This window comes from Ornithorhynchus anatinus, chromosome X1, assembly GCF_004115215.2.
Source record: "Ornithorhynchus anatinus isolate Pmale09 chromosome X1, mOrnAna1.pri.v4, whole genome shotgun sequence".
Classification (NCBI taxonomy): domain Eukaryota; kingdom Metazoa; phylum Chordata; class Mammalia; order Monotremata; family Ornithorhynchidae; genus Ornithorhynchus; species Ornithorhynchus anatinus.
Window position 1 is genome coordinate 77,489,698 of NC_041749.1, and position 23,250 is coordinate 77,512,947.

The 23,250-nt window shown below is 43.5% G+C and overlaps 1 protein-coding gene across 4 annotated transcripts in view; it reads left to right on the forward strand.

The window, feature by feature from the left end:
• Nucleotides 1–23,250, forward strand: part of PTPDC1 (protein tyrosine phosphatase domain containing 1) — a 111,063-nt gene that overhangs the window by 48,147 nt on the left and 39,666 nt on the right. The window contains exon 1 of one of the 4 annotated variants that reach the window (XM_039910200.1): nucleotides 3,626–3,744. The exons of the other annotated variants lie outside the window; for them this stretch is intronic. Within the exon in view, the coding sequence (XP_039766134.1) occupies nucleotides 3,702–3,744 (43 nt within the window). The 5' untranslated portion in view covers nucleotides 3,626–3,701. Of the gene's footprint in view, nucleotides 1–3,625; nucleotides 3,745–23,250 lie in introns of those variants that run through there. 4 annotated transcript variants of the gene reach the window in all.

Sequence of the window (23,250 nt, forward strand, 5' to 3'; positions counted from 1 at the left end):
GGAGAAATGGGCAGATGAATGAGAAGCAACAAGGCCTAGTGGAAAGAGCATGGGCCTGGGAATCAGAGGACCAAGGTTCCAACCCCGGCTCTGACACTTGCCCTCTGTGGGACCTTGAGCAACTTACTTAACTTCTCTGGGCCTCAGTTTTCTCATTTATAAAATGGGGATTCAATACCTGCTCTTCCTTCCCTCTTAGACCGAGAGCCCCATGTGGGACAGAGACTGTGTCTGACCTGACTATCTTGTATCTACCTTAGCACTTAGTACAGTGCTTGGCACATAGTAAGCTCTTAACAAATACCACTATAATTATAATTATTATTGCTATTAATATAATAATAAAAATAATGGTATTCTTTGAGTTCTTACTATGTGTCAAACACTGTTCTAAGCATGGGGGTAGATATAAGGCAATCAGGTTGTCCCACGTGGGGCTCACGGTCTCAGTCTCCATTTTACAGATGAGGTATTTAGGCAGAGAGGTTAAGTGACTTGCCCAAAGTCACACAGCTGATAAGTGGTAGAGTTGGGATTAGAACCCACAACCTCTGATTCCTATGCCTGTGCTCTTTCCACTGAGCCACGCTGCTTCTGTAATTATTATTACCTGGACCAGGGTGTATTTTCATGTTTATGTGTGTATTTCTTTCTGTCTCCTTTCCTGCCCTTTTCTTCCTCTTAATCTTGGTCCACTCTTTCTGCCCTCATGAAGGACCCATCCACTATCACTGTACCTGCAGGAAATGGGTGAATCAATCAATTAGCAGCGTGGCTCAGTGGAAAGAGCCTGGGTTTTGGAGTCAGAGGTCATGGGTTTGACTCCCGGCTCTGCCACTTGTCAGCTATGTGACTGTGGGCAAGTCACTTAACTTCTCTGTGCCTCAGTTACCTCATCTGTAAAATGGGGATTAACTGTGAGCCTCACGTGAGACAACCTGATTACTCTGTATCTCCCCCAGCGCTTAGAACAGTGTTCTGCACATAGTAAGCACTTAACAAATACCAATATTATTATTTATTGAACACTTACTATGTGCAGAGCACTGAATTAAGCACTTGGGAGGGTATAATACAACAGAATTAGCAGACACGTTCCCTGCTCATAATGAGTTTACAGTCTAGAAGGGGAATAAAACTATTTTTTATAATTTTTAATAATACATCAGGTTGCTAATTAATTTACAAATAATTTATTGGCCTACGTACCAAAGTATAATTGCACAGGCCACCCATCTGCAGGAGTTCATTTGACATTCCCACTTTTAAGTGATAGTGAGCGTCAGTGAAAGATGCATCATCAATTCAAAAATAGTACTTGGTACTTTCTCCAGCCGTACCAAAAGAAACTCTCATTGAATAGTTCAACTGTACCTTTAATTCTAACAAATTTAAGTTTCAAATAATGGCAAGATGTTTAATTGACACTATCTGGAATCTGCTGGTGATTGTCACGGCAGAGTCAGAAGGTAGTGCAGGCATGAAGGTGCATAATAAATTTAATTCATGCTCGATGGCAACACAGATGATTCAGTAAAAGACACATAGAGCTTTAAATTGGAATTTAGGAAATATTGAGTTTTAATCCATCTCCCTGGTTTAACATCTTTAAACTGCAAAATATGAGTTTATGAATTACGGTTTGAAACTTTTTTTGTGCTGGGTGGCAATTTGTTCTTAGAACCAGAAAAACAAGTTGTCTCCATAGCTACTTTGATAGAGTTTCAGAAAATATCCCCCCCTTAGAACTGATTGCTCTCTTTAGATGATGGTCGGAAAGGGAGGAAAATGGCCCTGGAGTGCCTACTAATGTCTTAAAAGCTTACTGATGTTTTGAAGTGCGCTCTTTGAAATTCTCAGGTGCCCAGACAGAAGACAAATGACGTCAGGTGCCTGCTGTAGGGTGTTCTTAGAGCATGCTTTACTAGAAAAACCACCACAGGCCATGACGAGACCAGACTGTTATCCTATGTATCTATAACGGAAAGTTCTCCATTGTACAAGTGGATACTAAAGCACAGAGAGGTTCGGTGATTGCTCCAGAGGACTTGATAGCAAGGCAAGCTGAGCCCCAAATAATTTGTCGTTCTTAGCCTGGTCATCAAATTTCTACACCCCACAAGAATAATGTGAACAAGGGCTAATATTAGGTCTCTAGTCTGGAGAATTTGCAGCAGGACCAGTTGTCCAACCAGAAGATTCAACCTGGCAGCTCCGGCTGACCAGCTCATCCGGCAGCCCTACCGTCCTTCTTCCCCCATCTGTCCTTGGAGCCCACGTCTCTCTCTCCTCAACTCACCATCCCCCTCTTCCCCTGGAGAGGCCTCCCCCAATAAAGTCCTCATTTCCTCTTCTCCCACTCTGTTCTGTGTCACCCTTGCACTTGGATGTCGCACCCTTAATTCACCCCACCACTAGCCCCACAGGACTTATGTACATAGCCGAAGTTTATCTCAATGTCTCTCTCCCTGTCTAAACTGTAATAATAATTACGGTATTAAGTAATTATGGTATTTTTAATCTCGTTGTGGGTAGGGAGCGTGTCTACCAACTCTGTCACATTGTACCCTCCCAAATGTGTAGTAGAGTGCTCTGCACACAGAAAGTACTCAATAGATATTATTGATGGATTGGCTCTGAAAGAATTACACTGTGAAGATACCTGCTGTGTGACCTTGGACAAGTCACTTCACTTCTCTGAGCCTCAGTTACCTCAACTGTAAAATGGGGGTTGAGAATGTGAGCCCCACATGGGACAGGGACTGTGTCCAACCCGATTTGCTTGTATCTACCCCAGCGCTTAATACAGTGCCTGGCACAAAGGAAACGCCTAACAAGTACCATCATTATTATCATTATTATTACTATTAGAAACATCACTTATGCGCTTAGTACAGTGCCCTGCCCATAGTGAGAGCTCAATAAATACAATCCATCGCTTGATTAGAAAAATTCTCAAAACATAGTGAGGCTTAATGGAAATTACATATTAAATATTTGAACACCAGGTTACTTAAATCTTTTCAAGTTGCCATCTTTAAATCTGATTTTGGCTTATGTTTTGGATGTCTAGTTCTTTAATCAGAGTCTTTTGATAGTCATAGGCGACCATCTGTCCAAGATGGCTCAATACCCTATTTAGAGCTAGGGCACTGTTGATCAGGTTATAGCTATAGGCCACTTTCAAGCTCTCTGGTTCTTTTATCTTTGTGGCATTCCTATAGGCAAGAAAGACAATGTTTTTAAATTCCACCTTCATGTTATGTTAACACTGTGAGAGGATAGTAATTTGATTGCATCGTGGTCATGATGGATGAAGTCCTCCAAAACAGGTCAACAGAAGACGTTTTGGGTCGAGAGCATTGAATTGTTGGTAAAATGAAATGAAATACATTTTTGGAGGAAGAGAACAAGGCACTCTTTTTGTCAAGTTCCTGTGGCCCATTACTCTGGATCATCCTCAAATCTTAACGAGACAAAGAAAGCAGTTTATGTGGTAGTAATCTGCCCAGCCCTGGTTTATTCTGTCTGTAGAAGCTAAGGGAAAAAATTGGATTGGATTTGCAGCAGTAATCTGGGAGGAGCTAATAACAATTACTGTACTAAAAATTACAGGAATAAGACCCCAGTCCGGTTGCCGTAACATACCTTTCTACAGATGCCTTCTGGCGTGCCACCAAGCTGAAAGAATACTTGCAATAATGAAAGGAATGACTGTAACCCGCTCTTTTTTCTGGGTAACAGGTAGGTGTAAGAAGTTGAAATTAATTGTGTTTTAGAATCGAAATTATGGCAAATGAGCTATAGCATATAGCATTCTAAGTGTGTGTATCTTAGAAGTAGGGATATTTTGACTGTGAAATAATCAAATTTTAAAGACTAATCCTGGAGTATATATTAGATTTAAATGGTGTGCTGAGTTTAAGACAGTGACTAGTGCAAGTTCTCCTGCATGAAATTCATAAGGTGAAACAGGTGAACTATTGTTAGCATACTATTAAATATGAGATCAAACGGATTCATCTGAGCAACCAGTTTTCTGGTTGCAGTAGTTTGCCATCCTGTTTCAGATTTGTTGGAAACCATTTCACCGAGCTCAGATGTATTTTGATGATAACATTTGGGCAGTGGCCTAAATAATGCCATATGAGACCCATGTTAGAAATGGTTCTGAGAGAGAATATAGTGAGAGGTTTTGTTTGCTGAGCTCTTGCCTGCCTTATTGTAGGACTTTATGCTGTTCCACCTTAAACTGCACCCCCCACCCCCACCCCCTTCTGTTCTGTTGAATTGTGTCCTTTTGTTCCCTTGATAGGTACAGGACACATCACAAACAATCCAAGTCATGGGTAAACATTTTGCCTGCTATTTGTGTTGCATTCAATTTTCTTGGAGCCCAATAGGTAGTGTTCTTTTTAATGGGGAGCAAAAAATAAACAGGTACAAATGTAAGAGGCTGTCAATTTTACTCTTTATGCCATTTTCTAATTGCACGTCCCTTACTGGCATTACTGTCATGTGGGAATACGAAAATTATTTTTCCCCTCTCCCACATATCAGTGGGAGTATGGCTGAGGAGACTAGAGATAGTTTTGACAAGACCTACAAAGCTGAAAAAGCATTTGAGTTGCAAAATATATCCTGCTTGACTGAATTGACTCCCTCAATTTTGTGTTAAAACAATGCCACTATTTTTTGATAATTATGTCTTGTTAGCAGTGTCATAAATGTTTTATTCTTGGAGTCTATACTGTGGCTTGACAATTATTTGTGGGTGATTGAAATTTGATCTGCTAGCTTCCAGTCAAGAAATCGTTTTTAAGTTTAATTTTTAAAACTACATATTTGATTTGAAGTTCGTACAGTATTTCTTTTTATAAAAATTGAGTGTTAATTATTTAGAAAAATTGCCTTTTATTCAACATAGCATTGATTTTAAAAACTGAGTTTGAAAAAATGGCCGAGTTTAATGTACTTCTAGATTTGAAGAATTATTAAATACCTTGAGGTTCAGAAGTCAATAAAGTACATTTTAAAGAAGTGACTTTAGCCAAAACATCATAAAGAGTTTTCTCACGATTGGCCACAGGTAATCAATCAATCATATTGATCAAGCGCTTACTGTGTGCAGAGCACTGTACTAAGCGCTTGGGAGAGTACAGTATAACTATATAACAGAGTTGATAGACACGGCCCCTGCCCACAATGAGCTTACAGTATAGAGGAGGAACTTCCATTCTAGAGTGGGTACCAGCTGAATTGGCACAACCAGTGCAATTAATATTACATATGAACTTTTCTAGTTTCATCATTATTTGTTGAGCATTACCTTAGAGCCCTACAGAGGTCTGAAATTGGAGCCTTGACTCACCCCAGTTCCAGCCCAGACCTGTCCTAGCAAGGTAGAAATCCAGCCCCGAGTGTCCAAGCACCGAAATAACTGGAAGTGAACCTAGGCTAAGGTGACCAGAATTTGAGGAATTGAAAGCGGGATGGTAGTGGATCCAGAGAAGAAAGCCAAGAGAGGGGAGAAAGGGGAAAAAATAGCATGGGATGGGGGAGAAATGTTCCAGAGGAGGTATGCAGAAGTATGGGAGAGGAAGCCCATTTCCTTATGGCACTTAGCAAATGCCATTTTTAAAAAGCCAATAATGGGTGGAGAATGTAAAAAAATGGGCAATTTTTTGCAAGAACTCTTTTTGTCATTGACTCTTTGTAGTTATTACTATATTGAATTTAAGTTAGTAGTTTGTCCAGTAGTTATCAGCAAAGTCTGCTTTCCATCTGTATCCTGTTCCCAGGCCCTATGTATTTTGATAGGTAAATTCAATTTGAGGAGTATTGTTTAGCACTTGTCTGCTGTGTGACCTTGAGCAAGTCACTTCACTTCTCTGTGCCTCAGTTACCTTATCTGTAAAATGGGGATTGAGACTGTGAGCCCCATGTGGGACAGGGACTGTGTTCACCCCAATTTGCTTGTATCCACCCCAGTGGGTAATACAGTGCCTGGCACATAGTAAGCATGTAACAAATACCACAATTATTAGTATTAGAAAGAAACCCGAACTGAGAGATGAAACCAGAACTAGAACCCAAGCCTCTTGTCCTCAATGTTTAATCATCAGCAAGTCATTTAACCTTTCTGTCCCTCAAGTGCCCTGTCCTATCAAGCAATAATGCTACCTACTCCTTATCTTTACAAAAGAGAATATGGGAAATAATGTGGAGCTCTTTGACTTGCTCTGGGGTGGTAGCTGGTGTTACAGATATGGGTAGAAGGGTGAACTGCCTTGCCACTTCCTGCTGCCATGTTTTTCTTAGGTCACCTGAGGGGAAATTGAAAAATATTAAAATTCACAGTATCGAAAAATCAAATGCACTGGGATACAAACAGCCAATTTATAATATGACTATATGGGAAGAAGTGCCCCTTTTGACCACTTCAAGATTATGAGTAATGTTCTTGCCAATAGAGACAAGTGAGAATAAATGGGAAAGTGAATCATTATTCCTGGGAATTGTTGAGATCATTCCTGAAGATGGTACAGTAAGAGGTGTTGGTGAGTATCATGGGCCATGAGTATTGAAGAATCACAGTATACAGGGATCGAGGAATTCAAATGTTCTTAAAGTCTTACTGTGCCTCAGACAGTAGAAGCTGTTAAGAAGAAAAAGCTTCACTGTCTGATGAGGTGGGGTGGTGTTTACACCATAACAGTGATCCTTGAGAAACTCACTGACCCACTCCAATTGATGGAATGTATGGGCCTGGTAATAATAATAATTATGGTACTTGTTAAGCATTTAATCTGTGCCAAGCATTGTTCTAAGCTCTGGGGTAGGTACAGCTTAATCAGGTTGGACATAGTCCTTGTCCCACATGGGGCTCACACTCTTATCCCCATTTTAAGATGAGGTAACTGAGGCACAGAGAAGTTAAGTGACTTCTCCAAGGTCACCCAACAGTCAAGTGACAGATCCGGGGTTAGAACCCAGGTCCTTCTGACTCCCAGGCCCATGCTGTATCCACTAAGAAACACTGCCTCTCTGGCTACCTGTGTGACCCATGAGAAGAAAACAGCTTCTGTAGTACCCAGGTGCCTGACTGCCTGAGAAATGTCTCCTACCTCACTTAGCCCCTACCACTGGCATTTCTGCTCTTTGATTCCCACTATGTGGCAGGTATGAAAGAGCTGGCAGAGGTAGAACCTGAATGGTAAACCAAGGAAAATATATACTCATTAAATGCTCCCCAGTTCTCTAGACTGAAAGAAAAAAAAGAAAAAAAGGGTTGTTGGGTTTTTGTTTTTTTTAATTAATGGTATTTGTTAAGCATTTACTATATACCAGGCACTGTACTAAGCACTGGCGTAGACACAAGCTAATCAGGTTGGACACAGTCCATGGCCCCCATGGGGCTCACAGTCTTAATCCCCATTTTACAAATGAGGTAACTGAGGCACAGAGAAGTTAAGTAACTTGCCCAAGGTCACACAGCAGACAAGTGGTGGAGCCGGGATTAGAGCCCAGTTTTGTGTCACTTCCTGGATAGTTGAAAAAAATCAGTAGTCACCTGGTAAAAAATGAAGTTGTGTCTAAGCATTTCAAGAAACCTCATTGGCATCGTACTTTAGTTAACCTCCCCAGGACCCTTGGGAGGCAGAGGAGCATTGCAGTTTTCTTCATTTAATGGTAATAGGTGGGGAAACTTGAAATGTTTGGACTGAAATGATGATTAGGACTCAAACTTATGCTTAGGTCCCTGATCCTGAATACCCACACTAAAATGTGGGTATTCACAGTATACCATGTCAGCAAGCTCAGGCTCCAGCAGACTGTATATGATTAGAGATCAGGAACTGTTCTGCTTCCCTGGGTATGCATTTTGATGGAAAGTGAGCTTAGAATGGGTTCTATTCAAAGACAGACATTCAAAATCATTTTTGCTTCTGGACCAGCTTGGCATGCCATGGTGCATGCAAGGTGCCGGGTGGGCTCAGAAGTTACCCCTTCAACCACATCTTCTGAATTCTGTGGCTTTTCTGTCACTGTGATGCTCTTCCATCTCTGGGAGCTGTACTCTCTAAAGTGACCTTGCCCCTTGAGTTTAGGGGAGAAGCAGCCTGGCCTAGAGGAAAGAGCACAGATCTGGGAGTCAGGAGACCTGAGTTCTAATGCTGACTCCATAACTTGCCTGCCGTATGACCTTGGGCAAGCCGCTTAACTTCTCTCCACCTCAGTTTCCTCTAATGTAAAATGGGGATTAAATCCCTGTTCTTCCTCCCCATTAGGCTGTGAGCATCATGTGGGACAGAGGCTGTGTAGGACCTGATTATCTTATATCTACCCTACACTGTCTGGCACAGAGTAAGTGCTTAAAAAATGCCATTATTATTAGTAATTATTATATGGTCAGAAGGCCCAGTGGACTGACGGGGTCCAGAAATATGGGAAAAACAGCCATCCCTGACAACTGTCAGAAGTCTAGTGGATAGAACATGGGTCTGGGAGTCTAAAGGACCTGGTTTCTAATTCCGGCTCCACCATTTGTCTGCTGTTTGACCCTGGGCAAGTCATTTAGAGAAGCAGCGTGGCTTAGTGGAACGAGCATGGGCTTGGGAGTCAGAGGTCATGGGTTCTAATCCGAGCTCCACCACTTGTCAGCTGTGTGACTTTGGGCAAGTCACTTAACTTCTCTGGGCCTCAGTTACCTCATCTGTAAAATGGGGTTTAAGACTGTGAGTCATGTGGGACAACCTGATGACCTTGTATCTCCCCCAGCACTTAGAATGGTGCTTGGCACATGGTAAGTGCTTAACAAATACCAACATCATCATCATTATTATTATTATTATTGTCTACCCCAGTGCTCAGTATAGTGTCTGGCACAATAGTAAGTGCTTAAAAAATACCACTAAAAAAAAAAAAGGTCAGTGTGCCAGGTGAATATCCTGGTATCACCCTCTGGTGTGAGTGCTGGGGTAACTGTTGCTTGTTCTCAGAGATCGTCATTGTCATTAATTATACACTAGCCTAGAGCTGGTCTCAGGAAGCCAGAATCAAGTCATATTAGGTTGGAGGGGAAAAAATTCTTTCATTTTCTGGGTCAGGATGACCTGAGCATCCATCTTACTTCTTGCTCTGTACCATTGCTTTTAATCATCCCATTCCATTTTATTTTTAAAATATTCACACAAAGTAGCCGAATATCATCTTCAAGATGTGGTGTGCTGTTTCTCTCCCAGACTGGCCTCCTTTGAGCGCAGTAGCTATCCCTAAAGTGGATTTCAAATGTGAATCAAAGATAAAAGGAGCCTGCCTAGTTCCACCAGATATATTTTGTTGAAGAAGCCTCCTTACCTGCTCCCTGGAGAAGGACGCCTGTTGATGGAGGAGGTTGTTTGAGTTTCATGCCAAGGAGTGAGATCGGGTCACGTTGGAGCGGGAGTAGAGATGGAGAAATGATAAGGGATAGATTATTAATCACAAAACACAGTTCCGTCTGATTCCAAAGGTGATTGTAAGCTTGTTGTGGACAGGGACTGTGTCCGCTTATTGTTATATTGTCCTCTCCCAAGTGCTTAGTACAGTGCTCCTCACACAGTAAGCACTCAATAAATACAATTGAATGAATGTATGAATGAATGAATTATAGGAGGGAGGGAGATGGGAAGCAGAGTGGCTCTGACACAAAAGTCAGGGTTTCCACCCTAAATGGTGGTAGCCTTCAACACTTAGGTCCCATTTAATTTTAAATTAATTGTTTGATTGATTGATATGCTTTTTTAGGGGGTGGGGAGGATTGAATTTTTTGGTTGTTGTTGTTGTTGCAGCATCCCGTTGGATGCTTCCTGACACTAGCGATTTGGCTTCCAGCAATATTGCTTTGGGGGAACTTGATTTACTTTTTGCATGCTTTCGTGAATATTGTCCTTGGTTCATTAGTGTAAGAACATGAGGAGGTGTACATAAGTGCTGTGGGGCTGGGGTGAGTGTCAACGTGCTTAAGGGCTGAGAAGAGGGCAGTATGTGAGGGATCAAAGAAAGTCTGATTTAAAAAAAAAAGTTTTGCTTGACTGCATGGATAATTTAAAAAAAATGAATTGTCACCTGGGAAAAAAAAAAGAGTTATTAGTAAGCATTGCAAAAAGCCCTAATTGCTAATTGGCATCATACTTTAGTTTTTTGGATTTTTTTTATGGTATTAAGTGCTTACTATGTGCCAGGCACTGTACTAAGTGCTGGGGTAGATACAAACTAATGAGATTGGACACAGTCTATGTCCCACATAGAGCTCATTTTAGTCCCTGTCCCATTTGGGACTCACAATTTCAATCCTCATTTTACAGATGAGGCAACTGAAGCACAGAGGAATAATAAATAATAATGGTATTTGTTAAGCACTTACTATGTGCCAAGCACTCTTCTAAGCACTGAGAGTGAAGAAACTTGCCCAAGGTCACACAGCAGGCAAGTGGCAGAGCTGGGATTTGAACCCAGATCCTTCTGACTCCCAGGCCCATGCTCTATTCACTAGTTAACCTTCCCAGGACACTTGGGAGGCAGAAGAGTCTTCTTTACAGTCTTCTTCATTTAATGGTAATAGGTGGGAAAACTGAAACGTTTGGGCTGAATTGTTGACTATGATTCAAGATTACTCAACTTGTGCTTAATTCCCTGAACTCTGAATACCCACACTATACCATGTCAGCAAGCTGTGTTGAACTAATTATCAATACCATCAAAATGTCACATCATTTTGCAATCTCCACCTGCTCTTTATACATACTACCCCAAGGGCCAAGTCAAATGACAGGGGTGGGAAGAGGTGTGGAGGGATAGTGGTACGACTGGGGAGAGATTTCCCAGGGAAGCTTGGGGAAGAAACGGCAGAAGGGTTGATGAGCGTTCCAACTGTTATGGGAAGCCTGGCTTCACTGACCTTCCTCCAGTTTCCCCTGGCGGGTTTCTCTTCTGGTCTCCTGACTGCTCTCCCAGTCTGCTTTCTTTCCCAGCCTTTCCGTAATCTCCCCTGCTCCTCTTCAGTCCCTTCCTCTTCCTGGCCTTTCTTCAACTCGTAATCAATCAATCAATCAATCAATCAATTGTATTTATTGAGTGTTTATTATGTGGAGAGCACTGTACTAAGCATGTGGGCGAGTATAATACAACAGAGTTGGTAGATACATTTCCTTCCCACAACAAGCTTTCAGTCTAGAGGGAGAGACAGACATTAATATAAATGAATGATTCACTGATATGTACGTAAGTGCTGTGGGGCTGAGGGAGGGGTGAATGAAGGGCGAAAATCCAGGTGCAAGGGCGATGCAGAAGGAAGTGGGAATTTCAAGTAATATGTCAAGAGGAGATTTCCCACCTTCTCTGAAATTCTACTCCCTCCATCTGCACCTCCGACCCCATCCCTTCCCACCTTATCAAAACACTCGCCCCACCCCCACCCCCTCTTCCCCACCCCGCCGACTGCCATTTCCATTATTAATGTCTGTCTCCCCTGCTCTAGACTGTAAACTCATTGTGGGCAGGGAATGTTTCTGTTTATTCTTGTATTGTACTCTCCCAAGTGCTTAGTACAGTAAGCGCTCAATAAATACAATTTATTGAATGAACTGCTCACTCTCCAATGGCTCCTTCCCCACTGCTTTCAAACATGCCTGTATACCCCCTGTTGTAAAAAACCTTCCCTTGACCCCGTGGCTCCCTCCAGTTATCACCCCATGTCCCTCCTACCATTCCTCCCCAAACTCCCTGAAAAAGTTGTCTACACCCACCGCCTTCATTCCTCCCTTCTAATTCTCCCCTTGATTCCCTCCAATGCAGCTTCCATCCCCAGAAATGGCCCCCTCTAAGGTCTTCAGTGACCTCCTTCCTGTCAAATCCAGTGGCCTCTAATCCATCCTGATCTTCTTCTACCACTCTGCTGCCTTCGACACTGTGGACCACCCCCTTCTCTGGGAAACATTTATCTAACCTAGACTTCACCAATACCATCCTCTCCTGGTTCTCCTTCTATCCCTCTGGCCACTCATTCTCAGTCTCTTTTGCTTGCTCCTCCGACTTTCACCCTCTACCTATAGGGGTGCCTTATGGCTCAGTTCTGAATCCCCATCTATTCTCCATCTACACCCACTCTCTTGGAGAACTCATTGGCTCCCACATTTTCAACTACTATCTCTACACAAATGATTCCTGAATGTACCTCCCCAGCCGTGACCTCTCTCCTCTGCAGTCTTGCATTTCCTCCTGCCTTAAGGACATCTGCTGATGTCCTGCTGATGCTTCAAACTAAACAAGTCCAAAATAGAACTCCTCATCTTCTCATCCTCCGCCTAACTTTCCTATCACCGTCGACAACACTTCCATCTTCCATTTCACAAGCCTGTAACCTTGGCATGAGAAGCAGCGTGACTTAATGAAAAAAAGCACAGGCCCCAAAGTCACAGGACCTGGGTTCTGATCCCAGCTCTGCCACTTGCTTAATAATAATTATGGTATTTGTTAAGTGCTTCCTATGTGCCAAGCACTGTTATAAGCGCTGGGGTAGATACAAGGTAATCAGTTTGTCCCACATGGGGCTCACAGTCTTAATCCCCATTTTACAGATGAGGTAACTGAGGCTCAGAGAAGTTAAGTGGCTTGCCCAAGGTCACACAGCAGACAAGTGGTCTCCACCTGGATGTCGGCCCGCCACCTAAAACTGAACATGAGCAAGACTGAGCTCCTCATCTTCCCTCCCAAGCCCAGTCCTCTCCCAGACTTCCCTATCACCGTGGATGGCACGACCATCCTTCCCGTCTCTCAGGCCCGCAATCTCGGTATCATCTTTGACTCGCCTCTCTCGTTCACCCCACACATCCTAACCATTACCAAGACCTATGGGTTTCACCTTTACAATTTCGCCAAGATCCGCCCTTTCTTCTCCACCCAAACGGCTACCTTACTGCTACAGGCTCTTGTTATATCCCGGCTAGACTACTGTGTCAGCCTTCTCTCTGATCTCCCTTCCTCCTCTCTCGCCCCACTCCAGTCTATTCTTCACTCCGCTGCCTGGCTCATCTTCCTGCAGAAACGCTCTGGGCATGTCACTCCCCTTCTTAAACACCTCCAGTGGTTGCCTATCAACCTCGGCTCCAAACAAAAACTCGTCACTCTAGGCTTCAAGGCTCTACATCACCTTGCCCCTTCCTACCTCTCCTCCCTTCTCTCTTTCCACTGCCCACCCGGCATGCTCCGCTCCTCTGCCGCCCACCTCCTCGCCGTCCCTCGGTTTCGCCTATCCCGCCGTCGACCCCTGGGCCACGTCCTCCCGCGGTCCTGGAATGCCCTCCCTCCTCACCTCCGCCAGGCTAATTCTCTTCCTCTCTTCAAAACCTTACTTAAAACTCACCTCCTCCAAGAGGCCTTCCCAGACTGAGCTCCCCTTCTCCCTCTACTCCCTCTACCACCCCCCCTTCACCTCTCCGCAGCTTAACCCTCTTTTCCCCTCATCTCCCTCTGCTCCTCCCCCCTCCCTTCCCATCCCCTCAGCACTGTACTTGTCTGCTCAACTGTATATATTTACATTACCCTATTTATTTTGTTAATGAAATGTACATCGCCTTGATTCTATTTAGTTGCCATTGTTTTTACGAGATGTTCTTCCCCTTGACTCTATTTTTTGCCATTGTTCTTGTCTGTCCATCTCCCCCGATTAGACTGTAAGCCCGTCAAAGGGCAGGGACTGTCTCTATCTGTTGCCGACTTGTTCATTCCAAGCGCTTAGTACAGTGCTCTGCACATAGTAAGCGCTCAATAAATACTATTGAATGAATGAATGAAGTGGTGGAGCCGGGATTAGAAGCCATGTCCTCTGACTCCCACACCCGTGCTCTTTCCACTAAGCCACGCTGCTGCTTCTTGCTTGCTATGTGACCTTCGGCGAGTCGATTAACTTCTCTGTGCCTCAGTTTCCTCAACTGTAAAATGGGGATGCAGTTCCTGTTCTCTCTCCTACTTAGACTGTCAGCCCCATGTGGTTCAAGGGCTCTGTTCCACCTGATTAAACTGTATCTGTCCCAGAACTTAGAACAGTGCTTGACACATAGTAAGCGCTTAACAAGTACCATATATCATATTATTCTCAACTCATCTCACTCATTCAACCTGCACATTCAGGCTGTCATGAAGTCCTATCAGTTCTACCTTCATGGCATCACTAAAATCTGCACTTTCCTCTCCATCCAAACTGCTACCATGCTGATCCAAGCACTTATCATATACCATCTTGACTACTTGCAAGCAGCCTCCTTGCTGACCTTCCTGCTTCCTGTCTTTCCCCACTCTAGTTCATACTTCACTCTGCTGCCCAGATCATTTCTCTGAAAAACCATTCAGTCCATATCACCCCGTTCCTCAAAAGCCTCCGATGGCTGCCCATCCACTTTCACATCAAACAGAAACTCCTTGCCATCAGCTTTAAGGCCTTTAATCAGCTCTCTCCCTCCTGCCTTACCTCTCTGTTCTTCTACTACAACCCAATCTGTGCACTCCGCTCCTCTAACACCAACCTCCTCTCTGTACCTCCATCTCATCTATCTCGCCAGTGACCCCTCGCCCCTCTTCTCCTTCCCTGCCTGGAACTCCCTCCCCTTTCATATCCAACAGTCCACCACTCTCCCACCTTGAAAACCTTCCGAAAATCACATTTCCTCCAAGAGGCCCTCCCGGACTAAGCCCTCGTTTCTCCTCCCCCTCCTTCCCCTTTGCATCACTTATGCATTTGGCTGTATATCCCTTAAGCACTTTGGTACTCAGCCCAGCCCCACAGCACTTATATACACATTCTTATACTCTATTATTCCCCCTATCTGTAATTTATTTCAGTGTTCACCTTGTGGGCAGGAATCATGTCTACCTACTCTGTTATATTGTACTCTCCCAACCACTTAGTACAGTGCTCTGCACACAGTAAGTGCTCAGTAAATACCATCGACTGATCGATTCTGCCACTTGGTGGAGAGAATGGCAGGGTGAATGTAGATTGTTCAGAAATACCTGACGTGCAGGAGTTTCTGATAACCAACTAACATCATAATGTTAACAATAATGTTGGTATTTGTTAAGTGCTTACTATGTGCAGAGCATGTGTGGGTCATCAGGTTGTCCCACATGAGACTCACAGTCTTCATCCCCATTTTACAGGTGAGGTAACTGAGACACAGAGAAGTTAAGTGACTTGCCCACAGTCACACAGCTGACAGGTGGCAGAGCCGGAATTTGAACCCATGACCTCTGGCTCCCAAGCCCGGGCTCTTTCCACTGAGCCACGCTGCTTCTCTATCCTTATAGATAACAATGTATATGCAGTAGATAACAGTGGTTGAACATTTCACCCAAGGTACCCATTCCACATACGTTGGAGATGAAGGATAAGAATAATAATAATTAGTATGGTACTTGTTAAGTGCTTACTATGTGCCAGACACTGTTCTAAGCACTGGGGTAGATACAAGTTAATCAGGTTGAACCCAGTCCCTGTCCCACATGGGGCTCACACTCTTATCCCCACTGTACAGATGATGTAACTGAGGGACAGAGTAGTTAAGTGACTTGCCCAAGGTCACAAAGAAGACATGTGACTGAGTCGGGATTAGAACCCAGGTCCTTGTGAGTCCCAGGCCCGAGCTCTATCCACTAAGCCATGCTTCTTCTCTCATGGCCATGAGGGTGGCATGTTTACCGATTTTGATCCTATTAATGTATTTCCATTTTTACCTAGAGACTCGTGACTTGATTTGCTGTGGGAAAACAAGAAGAAAATTAATCAGTAATAACATTCAGTAAAAGCTTTATAATGTAGCCTGCTCAAACCCCTACCCATAGCACTTTTATGAACACAGCCATTCTTAGTGGCTATCTATATATTGATCTGTACTACAGTACTTATTTGTTCATTTATTCATCTTTCCTTATTCTTGCTAATTCTAGTTGGATCCTTGTTCTTCCTCCTGCTTCTGTTTGCCTCTCTCCTCCATTAGAGTGTAAAGTCCTAGAGGACAGGGATGCTCCCAAGTGCTTTGTACTATGGATTGATTGAGTGAGTGACTTCATTAGGCGGGATGTTGGCTGCTCCGAATAAGAAAAAAAAAAATTGTTGAAGTTGTTGTTAAAGGGACAAGTCTGTTTTCTAATCTCATTCTCCTTCTAATCTCTGATCTCCCCCTTTCCTCCCCCCCAGCCCCACCCCGAGACTGCAAACTCTCCCCCTCCCCAGACTGCAAGCTCTTTGCAGGCAGAGATTCTGTTTACTGTTGTATCATAACCTCCCAAGCACTTAGTACAGTGCTTTTCTCACAGAAAGTGCTCAATAAATACAATTAAATGAATCAACAGAATAGCAAACCATGTGCTGTGCAAGATGGACTCAGAATAGTTAATGTCCAGTGCCCCTGAGGAGAGCATAGCACTTATTTACTGACCTCCTCCCTATAGCTACCACCTTCCAAGAGGCTGGGCTGAGCCAAACACACATAGGGTCAGGGAAAGGGAAGACACAGACACGTTCAGGGACAGGGATGGGGAGACAGCAACATGTTGGGAGGGAGGAGACACAGGAACACGGGCCAGGGAGGGGGAAATACAGATCCAAGTTTAGCTGGGGAATAAACAGGAAAAGCAGCAGGGCGGGGGATTGGGTGGGGCCCTATTCCAGCTATGTTTCTCGCCCCCAGACCACCTGACAGACGGCCTGGCCAGGGGTGAAACGAACACTTGGCTCCCTCCTACAGTCCTCGGCGAACTCCCGGACCAACTCCGGAGTGAGAGGAGTCTCTACCTTAGCCCCGGATCCTGGGTCGGGTGAGACGAGGCCCCACAGATGGACTGGAAGTACAGCCCCTATCTGATACACCACCCTCCCCCTGCCCCCAAATCAAATTCCAACAGTGGGGGGACAGATTAGACTGCTGTCCCATTCTAGCAGCAACAAAAAAACCCCTGTAGGAGCCAAAATCAAACTCCAGCGGGGGCAGAGACAGATTAGACTGCTGCTGTCCCATTTTAGCAACACCAAAAAAACCTGTGGGAGCCAAAAGCTAATGGCTTCACCCCCACAGAGCTAATAATAATAATTAAGATACTTGTTAAGCAGTTACTATGTGCCAAGCACTGAGGTAGATACAAATTAATCAGGTTGGACACAGTCCCTGTCCCACATTGGGCTCACACTCTTAATCCCCATTTTTTACAGATGAGGTAACAAACACAGAGGAGTTACGTGACTTGCCCAAGGTCACACAGCAGACAAGTGGTGGAGCCGGGTGGAGTTAATCTCCTGAGACCGATGGTCCCCTCTCACCCATGTGGAGCTGGCACCCCTGGCTGGGTAGAACTCAAATGCAACCTGATCATTTCCATTTTAAACGAAAGGCACAGAATTAAAAATTAGACTGAAGTCAAATGAAAGGAAATAACTGCATCTGGTAAAACCATGGATTAAAAATAAATTAGGGGGACCACGAGAAAGCTGATGGGGTTTTTTTGTTTGTTTTTGTTTTTTAATGATATTTGTTAAGCACTTACTATGCACCAGGCACTGAACTAAACGCTGGGGTAGAGACAAGCTAATCAGGTCGGACACAATCCATGTCCCACATGGGGCTCACAGTCTTAATACCCATTTTACAGATGAGGAAACTGAGGCACAGAGAAGTGAAGTGATTTGCCCAAGGTCACACAGCAGACAAGTGGCAGATCTGGGATTAGAACCCAAGTCCTTTTGACTCCTAGGCTGTGCTGCTTCTCAAGGTGAAAGAAGATGGTATTTATTCGAGTAAGTTGAAGCAAGTGAGGCCACACAAATTAAGAATAGAATCCCCTACAAAAACCTTTCACCTGAGGAACAGACAGTGAAGCAGCATGGCCTAGTGGAAAGAGTATGGGCCTGAGAGTCAGAGGACTTGGATTCTAATTCCAGCTCTGCCACTTGTCTCCTGTGCAACATTGGACAGGTCACTTAATTTCTCTGTGCTTCAATTTTCTCATCTGCCAAATGGAGATTCTCCCTTCCACTTAGAGTGTGAGCCCCATGCGGGTCAGGGTTGTTGTCCAACCTATGATCGTGTATCCACACCAGCACTTAGTACAGGGCTTGGCACATAGTAAGGACATAACAAATACCATGGTTAAAAACAGACATCAGTGGGATGAGGGGGCTCGCTGATGGACAGTGAATTGAATGTTTTCAGAGAGTTTAGGGGAGCTGCATTCCCCTCTGGAGGTCGTGAGCATCATTAACCCCTTCTCCACAAGGGGTTTATATGAGGGATGTCAGAAGGGCTAGTTAGTGGTATAGCATTCCATTTGGTAAAGTGCCAGCTAAAGCAGCATTTGCATTCAAAGCCTGTTGAACAAGGTGGAAGGAAATCTATTCTGACATCCAAATTACCTCACTTCAAAATTAAAAGTTAAAAATGCATTTGATTCTAAAAAGTAACAGAAGATACCACCTTTTTTTCTGGAAAATATTGAACTCTGAGGGCATTTCATTGTTATCATCAGAGTATCTGCTTTGTTCAGAACAGTATACCGAGCACTAGGGTGAATTGCAAAAGAAGAATCAAAAATAATCCCAGCATTGTGAGTTTAACTATAATGGAGAAACAGGAGAAAAAACAACCCCAAAACATGATCATGCAATTAGATAAAAATACAAGTGTCTGGGACATAAAATTTGGGAATATGAAATGTATACAAAAGAATGAATATAAACATAAGAGCTGGTCGTGAGAGTTGATGGTATGATCCAGGGTTGGGGAAGGCTTCAGGCAAAAGATGGGTTTTAAGTAGATTATTGAAGGAAAGGACAGGTGTGAATGGGTGAAAATGATGGAAAAGGACATTTCAGGATGAAAGAATGGGTCCTCCATGGCTCTGGCATGAGGATGAGGATGATGATGATGGTGATGAGCAGGTTTGCGTGGGCTCTGTGGAGAGTCCAAGCTAGGAAAAGAAGGGAGATGACATTCCAGGGTGAAAGAATAGCTCTGCAGTGGTTCTGAGATGATGATAAGCAGATTTACGTGGGCCGAGCAGAGAGCCTGAGCCGGGATGTCAAAGAAGAGAGCTCTTTGGTACTGGGGAGCCAGTTATTAGATCGTTAAGAACCACTGCAGGCATTTTGAGGAAGGGAGGGGCACGATTCAATTGATGCTTTAGAAAGATGATTCTTACCGTTGGTATTGAGGAAGGGAAATCATCGAGGAGATTTTTGCAGGAATGTAGGTAGGAGGTACTTGTTGTTTTGTTCCAAGCCTCTGGAGGTAGGAGTGGAGAGGAAAGGCAGATGATGAAATAACCCTTGGTAGTGGCTTGACTGTGGATGGTGAATGTGAGTAAGGAATCAAAGAGGACTCCAAATTAGTGTGGAGGACATGGAGTGTAATGGTGCAATTGAATGTGATGACAAAGTTGAGGGAAGGGAAGGTTTAACTGTTTTTGACATTATGTTTGCGATAGCAGTCGCACATGTAAACATGGAGAGGTCCTTGAGATAGCAGTAAAATATGAGCCTGCTGACACAGAGAGAGTTCAAGGCTGGAGATAAAAGTTTGGAAGTTATCCAAGTAGAAGTGGCAGCTTAAACCGGTTAAATGAATATGTTCCTCAGGAGGGTGAGTATAAAGCAAGAAGAAAAAGCCCACCAGGCTGAATCTAAATGGGTGCCCACAGTGAAAGGTTTCAGGAAAGGAGGAGGAACAAAAAAGAAGGCCGAGAAGAGTGGTCAGAGAAGTAGAAAAAAGAGGGTATTCATTCATTAGTATTTATTGAGCGCTTACTATGTGCAGAGCACTGTACTAAGCGCTTGGGATGAACAAGTCGGCAACAGATAGAGACAGTCCCTGCCGTTTGACGGGCTTACAGTCTAATCGGGGGAGATGAACAGACAAGAACAATGGCAATAAATAGAGTCAAGGGGAAGAACATCTCGTAAAAACAATGGCAGAATACTGACCTTAAAACCAAAGTCACAGAGACTTTCGAAGACAAACTTGTAGTCAGTACCTTAAAGACATCAGAGAAATCATGAAGGATGAGAACAAAAAGGTACTTCAACACATTTTTCCATGAAACAGAAATTTCACTAATTTGTTTTTTTTTTAAACCCTGAGTACCTTGAATACATTTGTCATACTTTACATTAATTTCTACCCTCCGTCAGCACCTCTGATATATAATAGATTGTTCAGTCAATTGATTTATTCTGATTTTCCCATTTGTACGTATTTTTACGTCTGGCTCCCCTATTGGAATGTAAGCTTAGGACGGTGCATTGCAACTAGCGGGTGTGCAATAAGTATCTTTTCTCCTGCTACTACTAGGACACTACTAGTATGCTTTTGCATTTTTAAATCAGGGTAAATCTTCAATGACACATATTTTGTTTTCAGAAATGTCACCATTAAATGGGAACATGTCCGCCAACTCTGTAATATACTCTCCCAAGAGTTTAGTACAGTGCTCTGCACATAGTAAGCACTCAAAAAATACAATTGATGATGATGACAACTTAATAGAGGTACTATACCTTTTAGATAATATAATGGGAAATCAAAACCAAACTTGGACAAAGAGAGATGTCGAAAAGGGATCGAGCTGATGGTTAAGCAAGACTGTCCTTTCCACATTTAATTTCTGGGTTCATGCAGTTAAATTCTTAAAATAAGAGGACAAAATCAAAAATAGGTCATTAGGTTTAATGAGGAGGCAGTGGAAAGGACACAGGACTGAAAATCAGGAGACCTCATCTCGAATCCTGTTTCCACCACTGATTCTATGTGACCACTGCCACTGTGTGACATTGGGAAATCAATCAATCAGTGGTTTTATTAGCACTTACTACGTGCAGAGCACTGTACTAAGCACTTGGGAGAGTATCGCTTAACCTTTCTAGGCCTCAGTTTCCTCATTTGTTAAGTGAAGATAAGATAGATTGGGAGCCCGGTGGGGGACAAGAGCTGTGTCTGATCTCATAACCCATTTCTAACCCAGCTCTTAGCACACATAAGTGCTTAAGAAATGCCATAATTAATAGCACATTAAAGCTAAAAACACTTGAGCTGCAAGATAGGCTGTGTATGGAAGGATTTCTGTTTACAAATGTTCATTCAGCTAAATCTATTAGCCAAATGAATTATCACAAATCTGAGTGCTTCCTATTTTTAGCCTGGAAGTAAGGTCTGTTTTTCATTTCATTTAGCCTGTTAACAAGACCTCCTGTAAAAACGTAACTGCTTAAATAGCTCCATGTTTTGATCTTGCAAAATATTGAAATCTTGGTTATCTACCACATGAATCCTTCTAGTATATGATATAACCTTGAACGGGTTTGTTTCTTTAAACATCTGTGAGGAAAGTGTTTGTTGTGTGATCTGTTGGGGGTTTTTTGTTGCTTCTTTTTTGCTAATTTCTTTTTCAGTGGAGGTAAGGGGGTGAGGGACATTGAATGAAATCACTGGACCTTGGATGTTCAGGACCTTCTTTCAGTATTTGAAATAAATTGATGAATTTTGCTTTGCTTGTCAGCCAGCATAAATTACATCACCTTCCATCATTTAAAACAATCAATCAATGGTATTTATTTAGCACTTACTATTTTTTATGGGGTTTGTATGCCAGGCATCGTACTAAGTGCTGGGCTAGATACAAATTAATCAAATTGGACCTAGTCCATGTCCCACAGTCTTAATCCCCATTTGACAGATGAGGTGACTGAGGCCCAGAGAAGTGAAGCGACTGAGTGAAGTCACACATAAGGCAAGTAGCTGAGCCCAAGTCCTTCTGCCTCCCAGGCCCATGCTCTATCCACTAGGCTATGCTGATTCTCTACGTGCTTACTATATGCAGAGCACTATAGTAAGTGCTTGGGAGAGTACAACACAATAGAGTTGGAAGACACGATCCCTGCCCACAAGGAGCTTTCAGTCTAGAGGGTGAGATATTTTTATTTTTATTATTGTTATTTCTTCAGCTGTAGAATGGGAATTACATCCTACTCCCTCCTACTTAGACCGTGAGCCCCAAGTGGGACAGGGACTGTGTCCAGCCTGAACAACCTGATTAACTTGCATCTATTCCAGCGCTTAGAACAGTGCTTGACACAGTGCTTAACCAATTCCATTATTATGATCATATTAAAATAAGTTACAGAGAGGGGAAATGACAGAGTATAAGGATATGTACATAGGTGATGTGGGCTGGGGTGAGTCTCAAAATGCTTAAGGGGTATATAGCCAAATGCATAAAGGACACAGAGGGGAAGGTGAATAGAGAAGGAAAATGAGGGGTTAGTCAGGGAGGGCCTCTTGGAGGTTATATGATTTTAGGAGGGTTTTGAATAATAATGATGGTATTTGTTAAGTGCTTACTATGTGCTGGAAGATGGGGAGAGTGATGGTCTGTCAGATATGAGGGGGGAGGGAGTTTCAGGCCAGAAGGAGGATCAGGGCAAGGGGTAGGTAGCAAGATAGATGAGATCGAGGTACGTTGAGTAGGTTGGCAGTAGACGAGCGAAGTATGAGGGCTGGGTTATAGTAGGGGATTAGTGAGGTTAGATAGGAGGGGCAGAGCTGATTGAGTGCCTTACGGGAGTTTCTGTTTAATTTATCCAAGTGGCTACCAGTAGCACTGCATAGGAGGAAGTTGGACTCATCTTTGCTGAAAGTTTTCAACATTTCAATCAATCAAGAGTGTTTATTGGGCACTTACTCTGGGCAGAACACTGTTCTAAGTGCTTGGGAAAGTACATGATCCCTGCCCTCAAGGATTTTATAATTCAGTGAGGGACAGAGACACTAAAAGAAATTACAGGTAGGGGAAACAACCAAGTCTAAGGATATATAAATTCTCTGGGGTGGGTCAAGTACCTACATGCTTAGGGGGTAAGGATTCGAGTGCATAAGTGATGCAGTAGGGAGGGAAATAAGGTCAGAAGATGAGAAGCAGCATGGCGTAGTGGATAGAGCAGGGGCCTGGGAGTCAGAAGGTCATGGGTTCTAATCATGGCTCCGCCACTTGTCTGCCGTGAGACCTTGGGCAAGTCACTTCATTTCTCTGTGCCTGTGTTACCTCATCTGTAAAGATGGGCATCAAGACTGTGAGCTCCATGTGGGACAGGGACTGTGCCCAACCCCATTTGCTTGTATCCACCCCAGCACTTAGTACAGTGCCTGGCACACAGTAAGTGCTTAACAAATA